The sequence below is a fragment of the Pinus tabuliformis genome, chromosome J (assembly GCF_031772625.1).
Source record: "Pinus tabuliformis cultivar Carrire ecotype Pingquan chromosome J, CPIR1, whole genome shotgun sequence".
Classification (NCBI taxonomy): Eukaryota; Viridiplantae; Streptophyta; class Pinopsida; order Pinales; family Pinaceae; genus Pinus; species Pinus tabuliformis.
The window spans coordinates 1,292,827,523-1,292,841,233 of NC_142295.1; the positions used below are offsets into that span (position 1 = coordinate 1,292,827,523).

At 40.7% G+C, this 13,711-nt stretch overlaps 1 protein-coding gene across 2 annotated transcripts in view; it reads right to left on the reverse strand.

Annotated features, from left to right (window-relative positions):
- Positions 1-2,256: 2,256 nt before the first annotated feature.
- Positions 2,257-13,711, reverse strand: part of LOC149232017 (chlorophyll(ide) b reductase NOL, chloroplastic-like) — a 345,384-nt gene continuing 333,929 nt past the window's right edge. Inside the window, exons 12-13 of one of the 2 annotated variants that reach the window (XM_089376417.1) lie at positions 2,771-2,881; positions 2,257-2,533 (exon numbers count right to left, since the gene is read on the reverse strand). In XM_089376417.1, the coding sequence (XP_089232543.1) occupies positions 2,486-2,533; positions 2,771-2,881 (159 nt within the window). In that variant the 3' untranslated portion in view covers positions 2,257-2,485. The remainder of the gene's footprint in view (positions 2,534-2,770; positions 2,882-13,711) is intronic. The other variant, XM_089376419.1, reaches the window with a different exon arrangement.

The window sequence follows — 13,711 nt, forward strand, 5'->3', positions numbered from 1 at the left end:
CACCCCGGATCCCGGCTTCTGAAACTTGATTTCCTCAGCAGGAATTTGATCTCCCTCTTAGGCTCTACGTTGCCACAACATAGCTCTGTGTGGCCCAACGTCAGCCTTTCTGGATGTCATTCTGCCTTCTCTACCTTGTACTCTCCGGCCCAGGAAAAACTTACCTCCGGAAATTACCCTTGCCCCTCACTGCAAAAGATCACTTCGAATTCCTCTTCCAGCAACTGTTGTGCTTCAAAAATTCGATCTTCTGATCTCCACTCGATGTGTCTTTCAAATGCCCATCAAGCCTCCTCTTATAATCCTTCTATTGAGAACCAACGACCCAGATTAGATCCTAATCAATGGCTCAAAGCATTTTGGCTTGATCCTCGTCTTCTAGAAATTTCACCCACAGTTAGATTAATATCTTTTAATTATTTTAATTTCCTAAGTTTAGATTTAGGCACCCATTAAAAATAATTAATTATTTTAATAAAACTGTCTCCGGGTGGAATTTCCCAAAACGATTTCTGGGTATTGTGGAATACATGTGTCCAAGCCACACTGCAAATTTTGAGGCTTAGAGCACATCTGATGCTACAAGGAATCAACAAAAAACCCTTATGAGAGAAAACCCAATTGGAAGGTGAGGTTGCTCTACTCTCTCTTTCTCTGAATGGAAATTGATGCAAGTACAAAGAAGTGAGACCTATGGCTCATGAGATACTACAATATACAAACCCTCTTTGTTTCTTCTCTTTCTATCCACTCCCAACTACTCTACTCATAAATGGAACTAAATGTATTCAAATATAATTGAACCCTTTTTCCTTCTAGTGGCACAGTTATAACATAGCCAAATAGCCAACTAGGGGTTAAATTTGACCCATTCAACCCTCAATATGAGTTACAACTTGACCCTTTAGACTCTTCTTCATAGTGCCCACGTGGCTAGATCCTTTTCATGGTTAACGGGGTGCTAAGGTGGCATCCTCTTGAATTATGGTGGTCAATTTCAAAAGGTAAAATTTAAAGTTTAAAAGGGCATAATTTTCTCATACGAGCTCCAATTTAGGTGATTTTGGCATTGTTGGAAAGATATTGATATGTAGACTATGGAATATATGTCCATAGTAAGATTGGTACCATAAAAAGTGGTCATTTAAGACCTTAAAAATGCTCATGCCATTTTTCACCCAAAATTTGCAAAACTAGGACCATTAATAAAAATGACACTACAAGTTGATTTCTTCAAATTTTCCACTCTAAAAGCATCAAGATGGACAACAAATAATATATCAATCCAGTCTGGATCACTCTTGAACCAATAAGAGCATTAGGTACGAATGGAAAGGTGTTGCAAGAATGAGGTAGTTTACTAGATTTCATGTTTAGTATCATATACAAAGAGACACATCGCTATATTTGTGATTACACTTTATTACATGATACAAAGTATTTCATGAACATACAGTTAGTGGGTGGGATGGAGAGAAACAAAACCAACTTCCCTTCCCAACTAGACGTACTAACTATACCTGTTATTTCATTATCAAAGAAAGGGGAGGGTCTTTATGCGCCCATTGATTGGTTGATAGAGGCCCTGAATTTTCATTCCAGTCACGAAAGAACCTGATACCCCTTTTCTTCAAAATAATCGATTCTTTTCCCAAGCTGGCCTGCCCAGTCACAACATAAATGGAACGGTATAAGCTGACGCAGCTCTAGACATGCCATCACTTCGACGATCTCGACATTTCTCTTTCGGCTAGGGAAGGTCTATGGACCTTCTCTCAAAATGTCCCGTAATAACCGAGCTATGGAGCCAACTATCCGAATTTAGAACAGGCCAAAGTCTGCTTCTTTGGGGGCTTTTACCCAACCCATTTCTATTCCGTTACTCCTGCGCTCTCTCGTCTTTCTTCTTGGATTGGACTCGAGGAGCCAATGGCTGGTTTACTTTGAAAACTTCAACGATTCGATGATAGGGTGGCCTTGGAGTTTGAGGTCCTTTTGAAATTCCTCGTCTTTGGTAAGGGGGCTGCACATCCTTGTTTCGGAAGCTTTTATTGCAAACATACCCCTGTCCCCTATATGAAAACGACAAAAACAGATTCTGCACTCTCAACGCAAATCAAGACATATGGTTGATAGAATATGAAGGAAAACCTGACTGCTTGTGCCAAGACATGATGTTTGCCATTCCTGCAGTTTTACACACAGCTAAAGATATTTTGCACCTGCATCTTTACCACAATATATGATAATGCGATTCTACGCCCATCCTTTAACACATTCATCATTTCTGTAAGACCGTAATTGAAAATCATCAAGCTGAAATCCAACAACTAAACCAAGTCTTCCGTTAATTACATAATGAAGAAATTTCCTTTCGGTAATTGAAAAAGGAAATTTCCTTTTACACCAACAATAATATATGAGCATCTAAACATCCCACTTTTATGGGGAATAATGCCTACGTTAACTGGAAATTCAATTGCAGTCAATCTTCAAGAAGATATCTGTTCTTCCGGGCACCAAACGCAAGCCTCTGTAAAAAGCAAATTTCATGAGATATTACTGCTGGTCAGTAAAAGCCTGGTCGGCTAAAAATTTTCATACTCTGGAAAGAACTTGTTAGACATAACAAGCAAAACATGCACTCGATCCATCTGAACAATGAATCCACTATCAAACATTTGCGAGTGTTTGAAAACCTTCACAATTTGCTAACAACGTATTAAACATACATTAATAATTAAACGCTAATGAACAAACATACACTTACAGCAAATATTTGTGAATATGCCTTAAATCCATTGAGAAATCGAATGTAAGTAGGTTTGAAGGAGTCTTTTCCTGAAACAGCTCGAATGCGTGGCACCAGAAACTTTGCAGCCTAGATTCATCATTTAGACGAATGTCAGACAATATAATTCTCAAGTCCCCTACAGATCGTCCTCCACTTCTTTAACAAGTAAAATATTTATATAGTAAAATGTAGAAAGATACAAAAGTTAAGGATGACTAAAAGCCATTACCCATGACTAGAATTTTCTGTTAACAGGACTATTGCACTATTGATTTTAAGGAATTTTAGCTTGTTATAAATGTTCATAATGGAATCTACATATGCTAGCTTTGATAATCACTTCATACCAAATACAGTGTTATCAGATGTTAAGATTAGTAAGTGATTCACATAAACCACCATTTTCTGTTTCAACGGCAATGTCCCTTTGTAGGAAAATGGAAAAAACATAGCAATAGATTATTTAAAGGGATCCCAATGAAGTCAACAAATTGAATTTTGAAAAATTAACACCTAGTACAAAATAATGTAGTCAGATCTCACAACTAAGCATCCCCAGATAACAAACAACTCAGGTTAAACTTAAATGAAATTGAAAACCACGTGTAATAAAAGGACTCCATAAGTTAGCCATAACACTGCATGGAAAGAGAGTTGTCAATTGGCAATGACGCACAGCCTCTAGAACTAGACATGATGTCCTAAAGGCAAAATATGCTTTCACTAAGATTATACAAGGGAATACATAGTTTAGAAGTCGCAATCTCTCCCTCTCCCTGTACGTGTGTGTGTGAGCACATGTGCACAGATCTACTCATGGAGCGTGTTCTTCTACTACCTATTCTAACTATTTATCTTCTAAATTGTTTACTTTCAAAAGTTCTTAGTGTGTATTTGCCACTTCATCTTTTTGTTGCTCCATTTCCAAGTTTGTATTTTGGCTTCCTTCCCTACTACTTTCTTCACGCCAATTTGTCCACCCTCTCACTTCATTTCTTTTGGAGCATTGACACTCCAATACTAGAGTCCCGTTAACACAAAATCTAGCAGCCTAGAGCAAAGCCCACTAGGCACTCAAGGTTGAGGGAAACAATGAGATCAGCCACCATTGTCACCTTAGTGGTTGTTCCCCTACTATTTTGTGAATGGATGTTATCTCCACAATGAAGGCTTCCTTGGAGATTAAGTAATCAAAGGATTCCAAGGCTAAATACCCTCCAAGGAACTTGTCAATTAGAGACTCCAGAATATTATTCAATAATGGCTCCGAGTGAAACGAGGTAGCACATTCAAAAAACCTATGGCCAAGTCTAGAGGTGTGAGATAAGCTCTCAAGATGCTCAAATAGATTCCAAACAAATGTTGCCTTAATTAAATGGCTGTTGTCATAAATTAGGCTTTATAATAAAAACACTTTACAACATGCAAAATTTAGGGCAACAATAAGAAAACAGCTCACAATTAAGGACAAACAATAAACTATCAAAGGTTATTTAATGGGAAAACGAGGGAAAATATTAAAACAAATTTTCAATGGCTGAAAATGCACAAAACAACTATTGAACCCTAGACATCAACCTTAGGATTATGGCTAAAAAAATGCATTAAAATATTTTTTTTCCTTTTCAATTTAAGAGGCGCAAAGACTAACCCTAGGACTATGATAATTAAGGTGTTTATTACTATTTAATGCTGAATTTTCCATAACCTAACCCTAATTTACCATAAAAAATGAAAAGGATAAGTTTTTTCAAAGAATGACACAATTAGACTAGTGCCTTATCAAACATTGGTATATGGATTCAAGAAAAGGGCTAGGTCAAAGGTGGAAGACCTTGGTTGGAGCAAGCAAGAGAAAACCTCTCAATCAAACCATAGTGATTTTCAATTAATTGGATGCATTATTATTGACACGATATACATTTATAGTACATTTGTGCAACCGTTGGGTTCCACATCCCAAGGTCTCTTGGACTCTCGTGGTTGTTCACATTCTACACCAACCCATAGAGGATTAGGTGTCCAACAATATTCAATGTATCATGAGAAGTTCATAGAAACCCTAATTCTACAACATTGCAAAATGGAAGAATATACTCACAATAAAATAGCACAATTCACGATAGCATTACTTTATCAATCCAAGAGAAAAACTCTCCAAGCAATTTTATCCTCCCCAAGACAATTCATTATCCTTTAGTGATCCATTGCATCCAAGAGACGAGAATTAGTGCACACTCTCTCACAAAAGAACAATGACTATACATGACAATGACTGTCCTAAATTGACCTCCCTCTACATATATGAGGGCAACCAAGTCAATTTAGATTGAAATTAGACTAAAAGCTCTAAAAATAATATTTTAAGTGTTTACAAGTTAAGTAGGTCAGAAATCAACCCAAACAACAACAATATCAATGATAAAACATAACAAAAAGCCTCCTTTTATCCCACACATGTAAAAAAAAAGATTCTCCAAGGGTGACATCAGCCTCCAATGGTCAAGATCTCCATCAAGAAGGTGCTAAGGATGGGTCATGCTGCCGCAAAATCTAGCATGACTAGTGCAAATCCCCACTAGGAAAAATCAAACCTTAGGGCAACAAGAGAAAGGGTTGCAATCGTCACCTCAGTGACCTTTCTCCCTCTCTTTAGTGATATTTGAACGCAAGGGAGGCTTCCCTAAACTCACCTAAAGGATATTTAATGATTATGGCTCAAGGTGATTGATATGAGGTCTATAATGTTGAGAAATCAATGCTAGTAGGATTAGGGTTAGATTTCTCTTTCTTGATAATTATTTGTGAATTATGTTGGCTTCTTTTACGTATTTGTTATATTATATTTCATCAAGAAATTACCAAATTATGTGTGCATGAAGATCACAAAAACACAAGACACAAGATGTAGGCATTATGCCAAGGCAAAACCCCTATCTAGGGGAAAACCCAGTCAAAATATCTTCCTTCAATAGTTTTCCTTAAGACTCTTCAGCCTAGTCAAAGACCTCCTCCACACCAAGCCAACCTCTTCTTCTTCGATCCAACCTTCAACCTAGTAGCAGCAGCACTTTGACCCTAGCAACTTCGACTTGGCAACTTCCGACATCAGCAACAACTTTGACTTGGCAGCTTTCAGCATCAGCAGCAACTTCGACTTGGAAACTTTCAATATCAGCAACAACTTCGACTTGGCAGCTTTCAACATCAACAACAGCTTCGACTTGGCAGCTTTTGGCATCAGCAACAACTCTAACTTTTCAGCATCAGTTGCAACTTTGACCTTGACAAGGAGACTTTGATCTCGTAAACCAACCCAAACGAGAGAGAGAGAGAGAGACCAAAACTTCGATTTTCTTCTTCCCTTCCTTCTTGACCAAACTCGCGCTCCTTTTAGCCCCTTCCTTCAACTTCGGATTTTTCCAGCTTCCAGCTTTAGATATCAAACTATGCTTGAGAGAGTGAGATGGTCCAATGAAATCGAATTGCCTTGTATATATAGCCTTCCAATGAGGTCGAATTGCTTTCCTTGAGGCCGACTTGATCTTCTTGAGGCCGACTCGGTGTGGAGGTTACATAATTCATTTTTGACTCAAAAATAATTCTTTTTACATCATTTGAAAGCCCAAGAAGGGTCTCATTAAAAATACAATGACTCTAATGACTCTTTATTAATCCTTAAAATGATGGCCCAAGCATGAAACCCATGTTTTAATAAGTTATTGTAACAATAATAAAAATTCTTGTGACAAATACATTTTATGAAGACCGAACCGTAGGGAGGTATTCATACAGAGGATCTCAAACTATATGAACTATGAAGAGTTTAGGCACCACAATGCCATAGACTAGATTCCTGACCAAGGAAATCTATTTGAGGTCTCTCAACAATTTAGGCACCATAATGCCACGGACTAGATTCCTGACCAGGGGAATCTATCCAAGTGGGACTAAGATGGACTAAAGCTTCTAGCCTCTCTAGGTACCATCAAGCTTACTTACTAACCATCAACCCAGGGATCTAGGTGCATATCTGAGGTCAGAGCTCTACGACCAACGCCACCCTCCCTACTTCAGGAACTAGACATCAACACATAGTGCCGACCAGATGTCCTCCCAGGCAATGTCTCACACACAAAGCCTCAACTTCCCGATTATTTCAATCGGTAACAAATCCTCCCCAATCAAACAGATCAACACCAAATCTCTCCCAATCAAATTGATCAAGAACTCTAGGCATGTAAAATATGCTATCAAACTTTCGAGAGATTTACCTGTACAAACACAACCCCAATTAGTGACAAACTTTCAAATGTATATAAATAGATACAAACCTTTGGGGTCTTCTAGACAACTTGGTGTCTAAGTCACCTGACACGGGGATTCGGGACACGTAGGATTCGGGATTCGTGGTGTCGGATTTGGGACACGCTGACCCCCCGGAACAGGACACGTTAGGACACGTTATATATTATTTTATTAAAAAATATATATATATATATAATATATATTTAAAAAAAAATATATATATATATTAAAAATTAGATATTATCATATTTCTTACACAAATTTTAATTAATGATACAAATTTATTGATTTCAAACATAGATCTTCATCTATAGCTATTAGCATGCATAGTACATACAAAATTCAAATAAATGTCAGTGGTACTGGTCACATAAATGATAAATCTATTAAAAATTTAAATCATGATTCATAATTCATAACTGAAAGACAAGTTACAACTACAAGATAGTAAGATAAACACACTGACAACTGTAGTTTTCTCATTAAGTCATCAAATCAAAATGTGTTACATAGGTAGTGTTGGTGCAATGCCAATGGCAAATAGAAATAGAAAATATAAAACACTACAGGTATACAAGCCTCAAGGCATCAATCAGCATCAGAATCAGCATCACTGTCCCCATCATCATGGTCCCCACTGCTCTCCTCTACATCCTCCTCCTCCCCTGTATCCATAGTCGCCTTTGCATCTACTGGTATGGAGGCTGACCCCTCTAAGTCATCAAATCTAACAGGCTCTAGCACTGGATCATTGAGATCCATGTTGGCCAATGCCAACTCAACAATGGTGTCCAGACCCATATCATCAGGAACAGTGTTACTTGGGAGCGGGAGCGAAAGCGGGGAGCGGGAGCGAAAACAGGAGCGGGAGCGACATATTCAGAAGCTCTTGGTTTGGTGCTCTTGATTAAATACGAGTTCCATACCCTAATACATGAAAAAATTCAATGGAAACATTGCAATCCCCCAATCCTAAAATCCTGAAAAACTGATAAGTCTGCTGGATTTTGAATGAAATCTAAAATTCTACTTTCTCCATATGAAATCCAATGAGGCCGGAACCACTCTCAAACATCCTGAGTCATTTCATGGTAATGTTAAAAATTTAAGTAAAAGGATGAAAATGAAGATTAAGGAGAATGTCACTTTTACTTTAAGAATTTAACATTACCATGAATAGCATATCAATACTAGGCCCTAGACATGATTATGAAGCTGCCAAAATGCTCTACTCCTTGCTGCAACAGCACAAATCACTTACCAAATGAAAATATTAATGAGCAAACACGCCCTTTTCATACCCGCGCTGAGCTTAGCGAGTCCTGGAAACCAGACACGTGTCCTAAAATCGCGACACGCCCCTGAAAATCGCGACACGCCCTCGGACACGACGTGTCCTGTGATTTGGACACGAATCCGGACCGAATCGTGTCGGATTCGCTGGATTCGGGATTTGCAGGGGGTTTAGGACGAATCCAGTTTCCTAGCTTGGTGTTGCTTCTCAACTTTTCATAGTAGGACTTAGAGATTTCCCAATGAATCTTGACAGAATATTCCTCAACCATACAACTTCCTTTCCTACTTCTCATGCAGCAACATATTCCACAAATCAATCCGCCCTTTCTTATCTCAGCAACCCTTCAAAATACATTATCCAATTTTCTTCTCTCACTCATGGCCTTCACTAGAACTTACAACTATTAGTCCTGGTCTAGTGCTTACAACTATTAGTCCTGGTCTAGTGCATGACACATGAAGTAGATAACCATATCCATCACTCCCTCTTAGCTAGGTGTTGTAGCAGCTACAACCACCCTCCAAAATTTTTCCTTAGCTTCATTTTGGAGCCTCCCTACCAACCATCCTAGCAACATGTCTTGCACTGTCAAGTACATAGGCTTCATCGGTTTTTTAGTGGCTTGCCAGCCTGTGCATGTCAGTTTGCTTCACTCCTTTCATAGGCTGCCATTCCGGACTTAAGCTAGTTGTTGGCTGAGCAGCTCCCTCAGAAAATTGCACAATTCTGGAGGGGAACCAGCGTTCCCTCTAGAAATTGTGCAAATCTACTGGGCAGCCTACTAGGCCCAGAAATTGCACAATACAGTCAGACAGCCTTCCTTCGGAAAATTGCGCAATATGGCCCAACACTGCAGCTCAGCGCAAAAATTTCGTAATTCTAGGCAACAATCACTTGCTCCTCCCAGAAATTGAGCAATCCCTCTGGGACAGCCAGCCCAACTCCTCCCAGAAATTGCGCAAAATTCTCTCTCAATCAAGCAGGTTGTTGCATGTGCCTTAAGGTTGACTGGTTCTGCCCAGGACCCAACAAACTTGATTTGCATGCATGGGTTTCTTTTCCCGAAATAGAAAAAAGCAACATGCAAAAAGCATCCCTAGATTTAGGGATCTATTTTTAGTAGTTGGAGGTTACATGCAAAGATCATTTTAGAAACTTCCCTCCAAGTGTCGTTTTTTCATAGATTTGTGGCATGCGCGTCATAAGCCTCAAACTTATTTATTCGACGCTTCAGAGCTCATTCTTCACATCGATCTTGGAGCTCTAACATCCCACAGCACATCTAGGAGTCTTCGGCACATCCAACTCAGTTATTTCCGGGTAAGTCCACTTTACTTGTCTTTTGCAACATTTATGTCGCTTTTTGTGTTTTGGTTTGTGTGAGTGTTGTCTGCTTGATTTCTGTGAACGTTTGATGTCGTTTGCATGCATGTTAGCCTGTACAAGCACCGTTTCAGTTTTCGTTTGCATCTCACTGTTGTCGCATGCATGACACTGTTTTGCACAGACAGTTGCCGATTCGGCGACTCATTTCACACACATGCATGTTTTTCCGTTTTCTGAATCTTGCATTTGCTGTTTTCATGCATGATCATTCACTCCTGTTTACACTCAATTTCACCATGCATTCAGATCTTCATATGTTTTCAGTCGCCCGTCGGCGGGCCTGGGCAACCTTGGCCCGGACTCTGCCTTGCCCGGACAGCATTACGCATTTCTAAGAGGGAAGGCTCTGCCTTCCTCCCAAAAATGCGCAAATCTGGCCAGACAGTGTCCTCCATACTTGCTTTGTGCAATTCTGAGAGGCAGTGTCTGCTGGCCCAGAAAATTGCGCAATGCAGTCCCTGGGCCTGCATGACTTGCCAGCTGAAATTGCGCATTGTGCAATCTCAGCACCCAGTAGGCCAGTCTGGATTGTGCATTGCGCAATTCCAACAGTCAACCAACTGCCCGACAGTCTGAACTTCCTTTTGCGCAGTTCTGGCAGGCAGTCTCTCGGCCTCCAAGTGAAAATTGTGCAATCCTTGCTAGCAGTGTCCTGGGTATGTTGCATGTTAGTCCTCAAAGTTTGCTTTGTTTTCAACTGACAAATTTCTTGCCATGCATGTCACCATGTCTCCAAGTATAGCAGGTGTTCGTCCATCTCTCAGCAATTCAGGATCAATGACCTCTAAGAGAGAAGGGTCAAAGGACACCGATGGAAGCGCAACTGGAGATGCAGTTGAGCGAGTGTCTATGAGTTTGCCGATTTACGAAGACAAGTTGATCGTAGACAAAGACATCAAGCTGAAATGGTAGGAGATCAATGATACATTCTCAGGCACATTTGGGGAAGATCTCAAAGACCATAAAGTCTATGTGAACATTCACAAGTCCAACTTGTACCAGATTGTATGCAAGTTTCTCGCGTTCCCATGCCCGGACATGATACATTGGATCGTCTCGCACACTGATCCCGAGACGATGGTATTGAGCAGTGTCAGCGGGACAAAGATTGTTACCTTCAGGGCACAGGACTATCAACAGATGTACCATTTGTCGAAGCTAGTGATCACCATGGAGACACCCTTTAGCATACCCAGCAGCAATGCAAACTCCAGGGATATCTTGAAGAACTAGGTGAACGAGCTAGCCAAGTTTAAGATGATACCCAACCAAATTTACAAGACGAAGACATTGTGGAAGGCATATCAGTACTTGGACATCTTTGCATGCTGCTTGTACAACCAAGAGAGCATGAAGACCTTCCCACAGAGTTAGGTGATCGCGTTGGACCAACTGGCCAGTGAAGGAAAAGCATGCAACTAGTTCGACATGTTGGCTCACAGGCTAAAGGAACTGGTAACAGGAGCTTGACAGCCGCCCAAAGGTTAGCAAGTAGAAATCTTCGTGTCCACATACATCTTGGATGCAATTTGTGCCCGTCAGCAGTTCCCGGGCTTGAAGTGAGCGTGGACATCAGCGGAAACCTCTGTGAACACTTATTGTAGATTGTTTTCCGAATGCAACCTTTGAGGAGTCATCACACAGTTGTCAAACCATTTTGTTACCGCGGTGTATAAGATGATTTTTGAGCAAGATCCACCTTGCATGTTGAAGACAGCAATGGAGGCACTGATTGACATAGCGGATCGGTATGCCTCACCTTTTGGCACCTTCATATGGATGTACAACACGGAGAAGCCTCCGCATGTTTTGTCAAAGTTTGCCATGGAACAAGCTCATCACACAAGAAGTGTCATACCACATCTCGACGGGACTGTCAGCTAGACTGCATTGGAAGAAGAAGGCACCCTGGCCTACTCTTCTGTTGCAGATCTGGTTGTACAAGATACAGAATCTCAAGCATGCAGATGCTGAGACAGAAGAGTTCAAGAAATTTACTTTCGGCACCAGAAGCTTCAATCCATACGACCCGCATTGCTTTGTGAGGATCACTACGCGAGTGCAATTTACGTGGATCCACGGGGCGTGTCATTGGGCTGAGGAAGACCCATGAAGATATTGTCATAACTTCTCCAGGCCCAATGAACCGGTCGACATCGCTGTGGAATGGTTAGCGAAGCAGCATCCAGGAGAGCACCAGCAGCAACAACAACAGAGGGAAACATACCTGCGCAACAAAGGCAAGAGAAAGATTGTTGACAACGCAAAGGTAGAAAAAAGCTGCAAATTCAGAGCAGACCCACTTGTGAGAAAGCAGCTTTGGAGATAGAGGCGAAGATGTTGATTTGGGGTAGCATCAGACGTGCTCTAGCCACGAAATTTGGTGGAGAGGCTAAAACATATGAGATCTCCAATACCCATAAATGGTTTGGGCAGATTCTAAACAGTTTGGGAGATATTAAAATAATTAATATTTTTAATGGAGTCCCTAAGTCTAAACTTAGGGAAAATAAAATATTAATGTGAATTAATATAAAACTGTGTTAGAAAGGTCCAAAAGTCATGGATCAAGCCAGAGTTAATCTTAGCTGTTGATTAGGGACTTAATCTCAGTCGTTGAATTGTCAACGAGAAAAGTATAAGAGGAGGCTTGAGGGTCACTTGGAGAACACACCGAGTTGATCAAGATTTCGATTTTCTGGAGCAGGGTTTGCTGAGGAATTCGAAAGAGTAGCATCGGATGTGCTCTAGCCACGAAAATTGATGGAGAGGCTAAAGCACATGAGATCTCCAATACCCAGAAATCGTTTGGGCAGATTCTAAACAATTTAGGAGATATTAAAATAATTAATATTTTTAATGGAAAATAAAATATTAATGTGAATTAATATAAAATTGTGTTAGAAGGGTCCAAAAGTCATGGATCAAGCCAGAGTTAATCTTAGCCGTTGATTAGGGACTTCATCTCGGCCACTGAATTGTCAACGAGAAAAGTATAAGAGGAGGCTTGATGGTCACTTGGAGAACACATCGAGTTGATCAAAATTTCGATTTTCTAGGGCAAGGCTTGCTAAGGAAGGAGTGATCAAAGTTGCAGCTGAGGGGCAGTGAATACAGTAGCAGAGAGGCAGAGATAATACCGGGAGCATCAACGCAGAAGCTGGGAGAGGGTTGACACAGAGCCAACTAGAGGCCACGCAAAGGCAGCCAGGAGTTGCGCAGAGCCTAAGGAGGGCTAGCGTGGAAGTTGCAGAGGCTCCAGAGGCTGACGTAGAGCGCTAAGAGGCTGACACTGGGCCAAATACGCTGACGCTGGGCCAAAGAGGTTGACGCAGACCCTAGAGGCTGACGCTGGGAGATTTCGTGGGGCAGATTGGGGCTGATATCTGTCTCCGACAGAGAGGTACTACTGCTAAGGGCATTCTCTGTTGGGTGAGCCATTTCTGGCACCCAGATTGTATTCTAAAACTGCTTAATAATAAAACCCTCAAACAGAGGCAGCGGATTTCCTGCATTGGGTTTTTCCGGGGACATTAGTCCAAAAATAACGGTGTCACTTCTGTGCTAGTTTTTCCTTCAGTTGATGATCTGTATGTGTTGAGACTGTACTTGTATCTATTTTCAGTGTTTACATGCCAAATAACTTGTTAATTAACAAAACAAGTAGGAAGAAATAAATCAGAAATTACAAGAAGGATTCCTAACAGTTAGACTTAGAAATTCCAACATGGTATTAGAGCGTGGTTGCAAATCACAGGAGAACTGAGTACATAAGCCGAGCAAAGCAACAGTAGCAGAAAACAGTTGTCTTGAGTGACAAAAGTTGTTCCTAGCATAGAAGCACCAAGGAAGGGGTGACGCAGTGCCTACGTCATCAAGTTTGAGCCGGGAAAAGGATCAGCGCAGTGGCAGAGGGGAGCAGACTC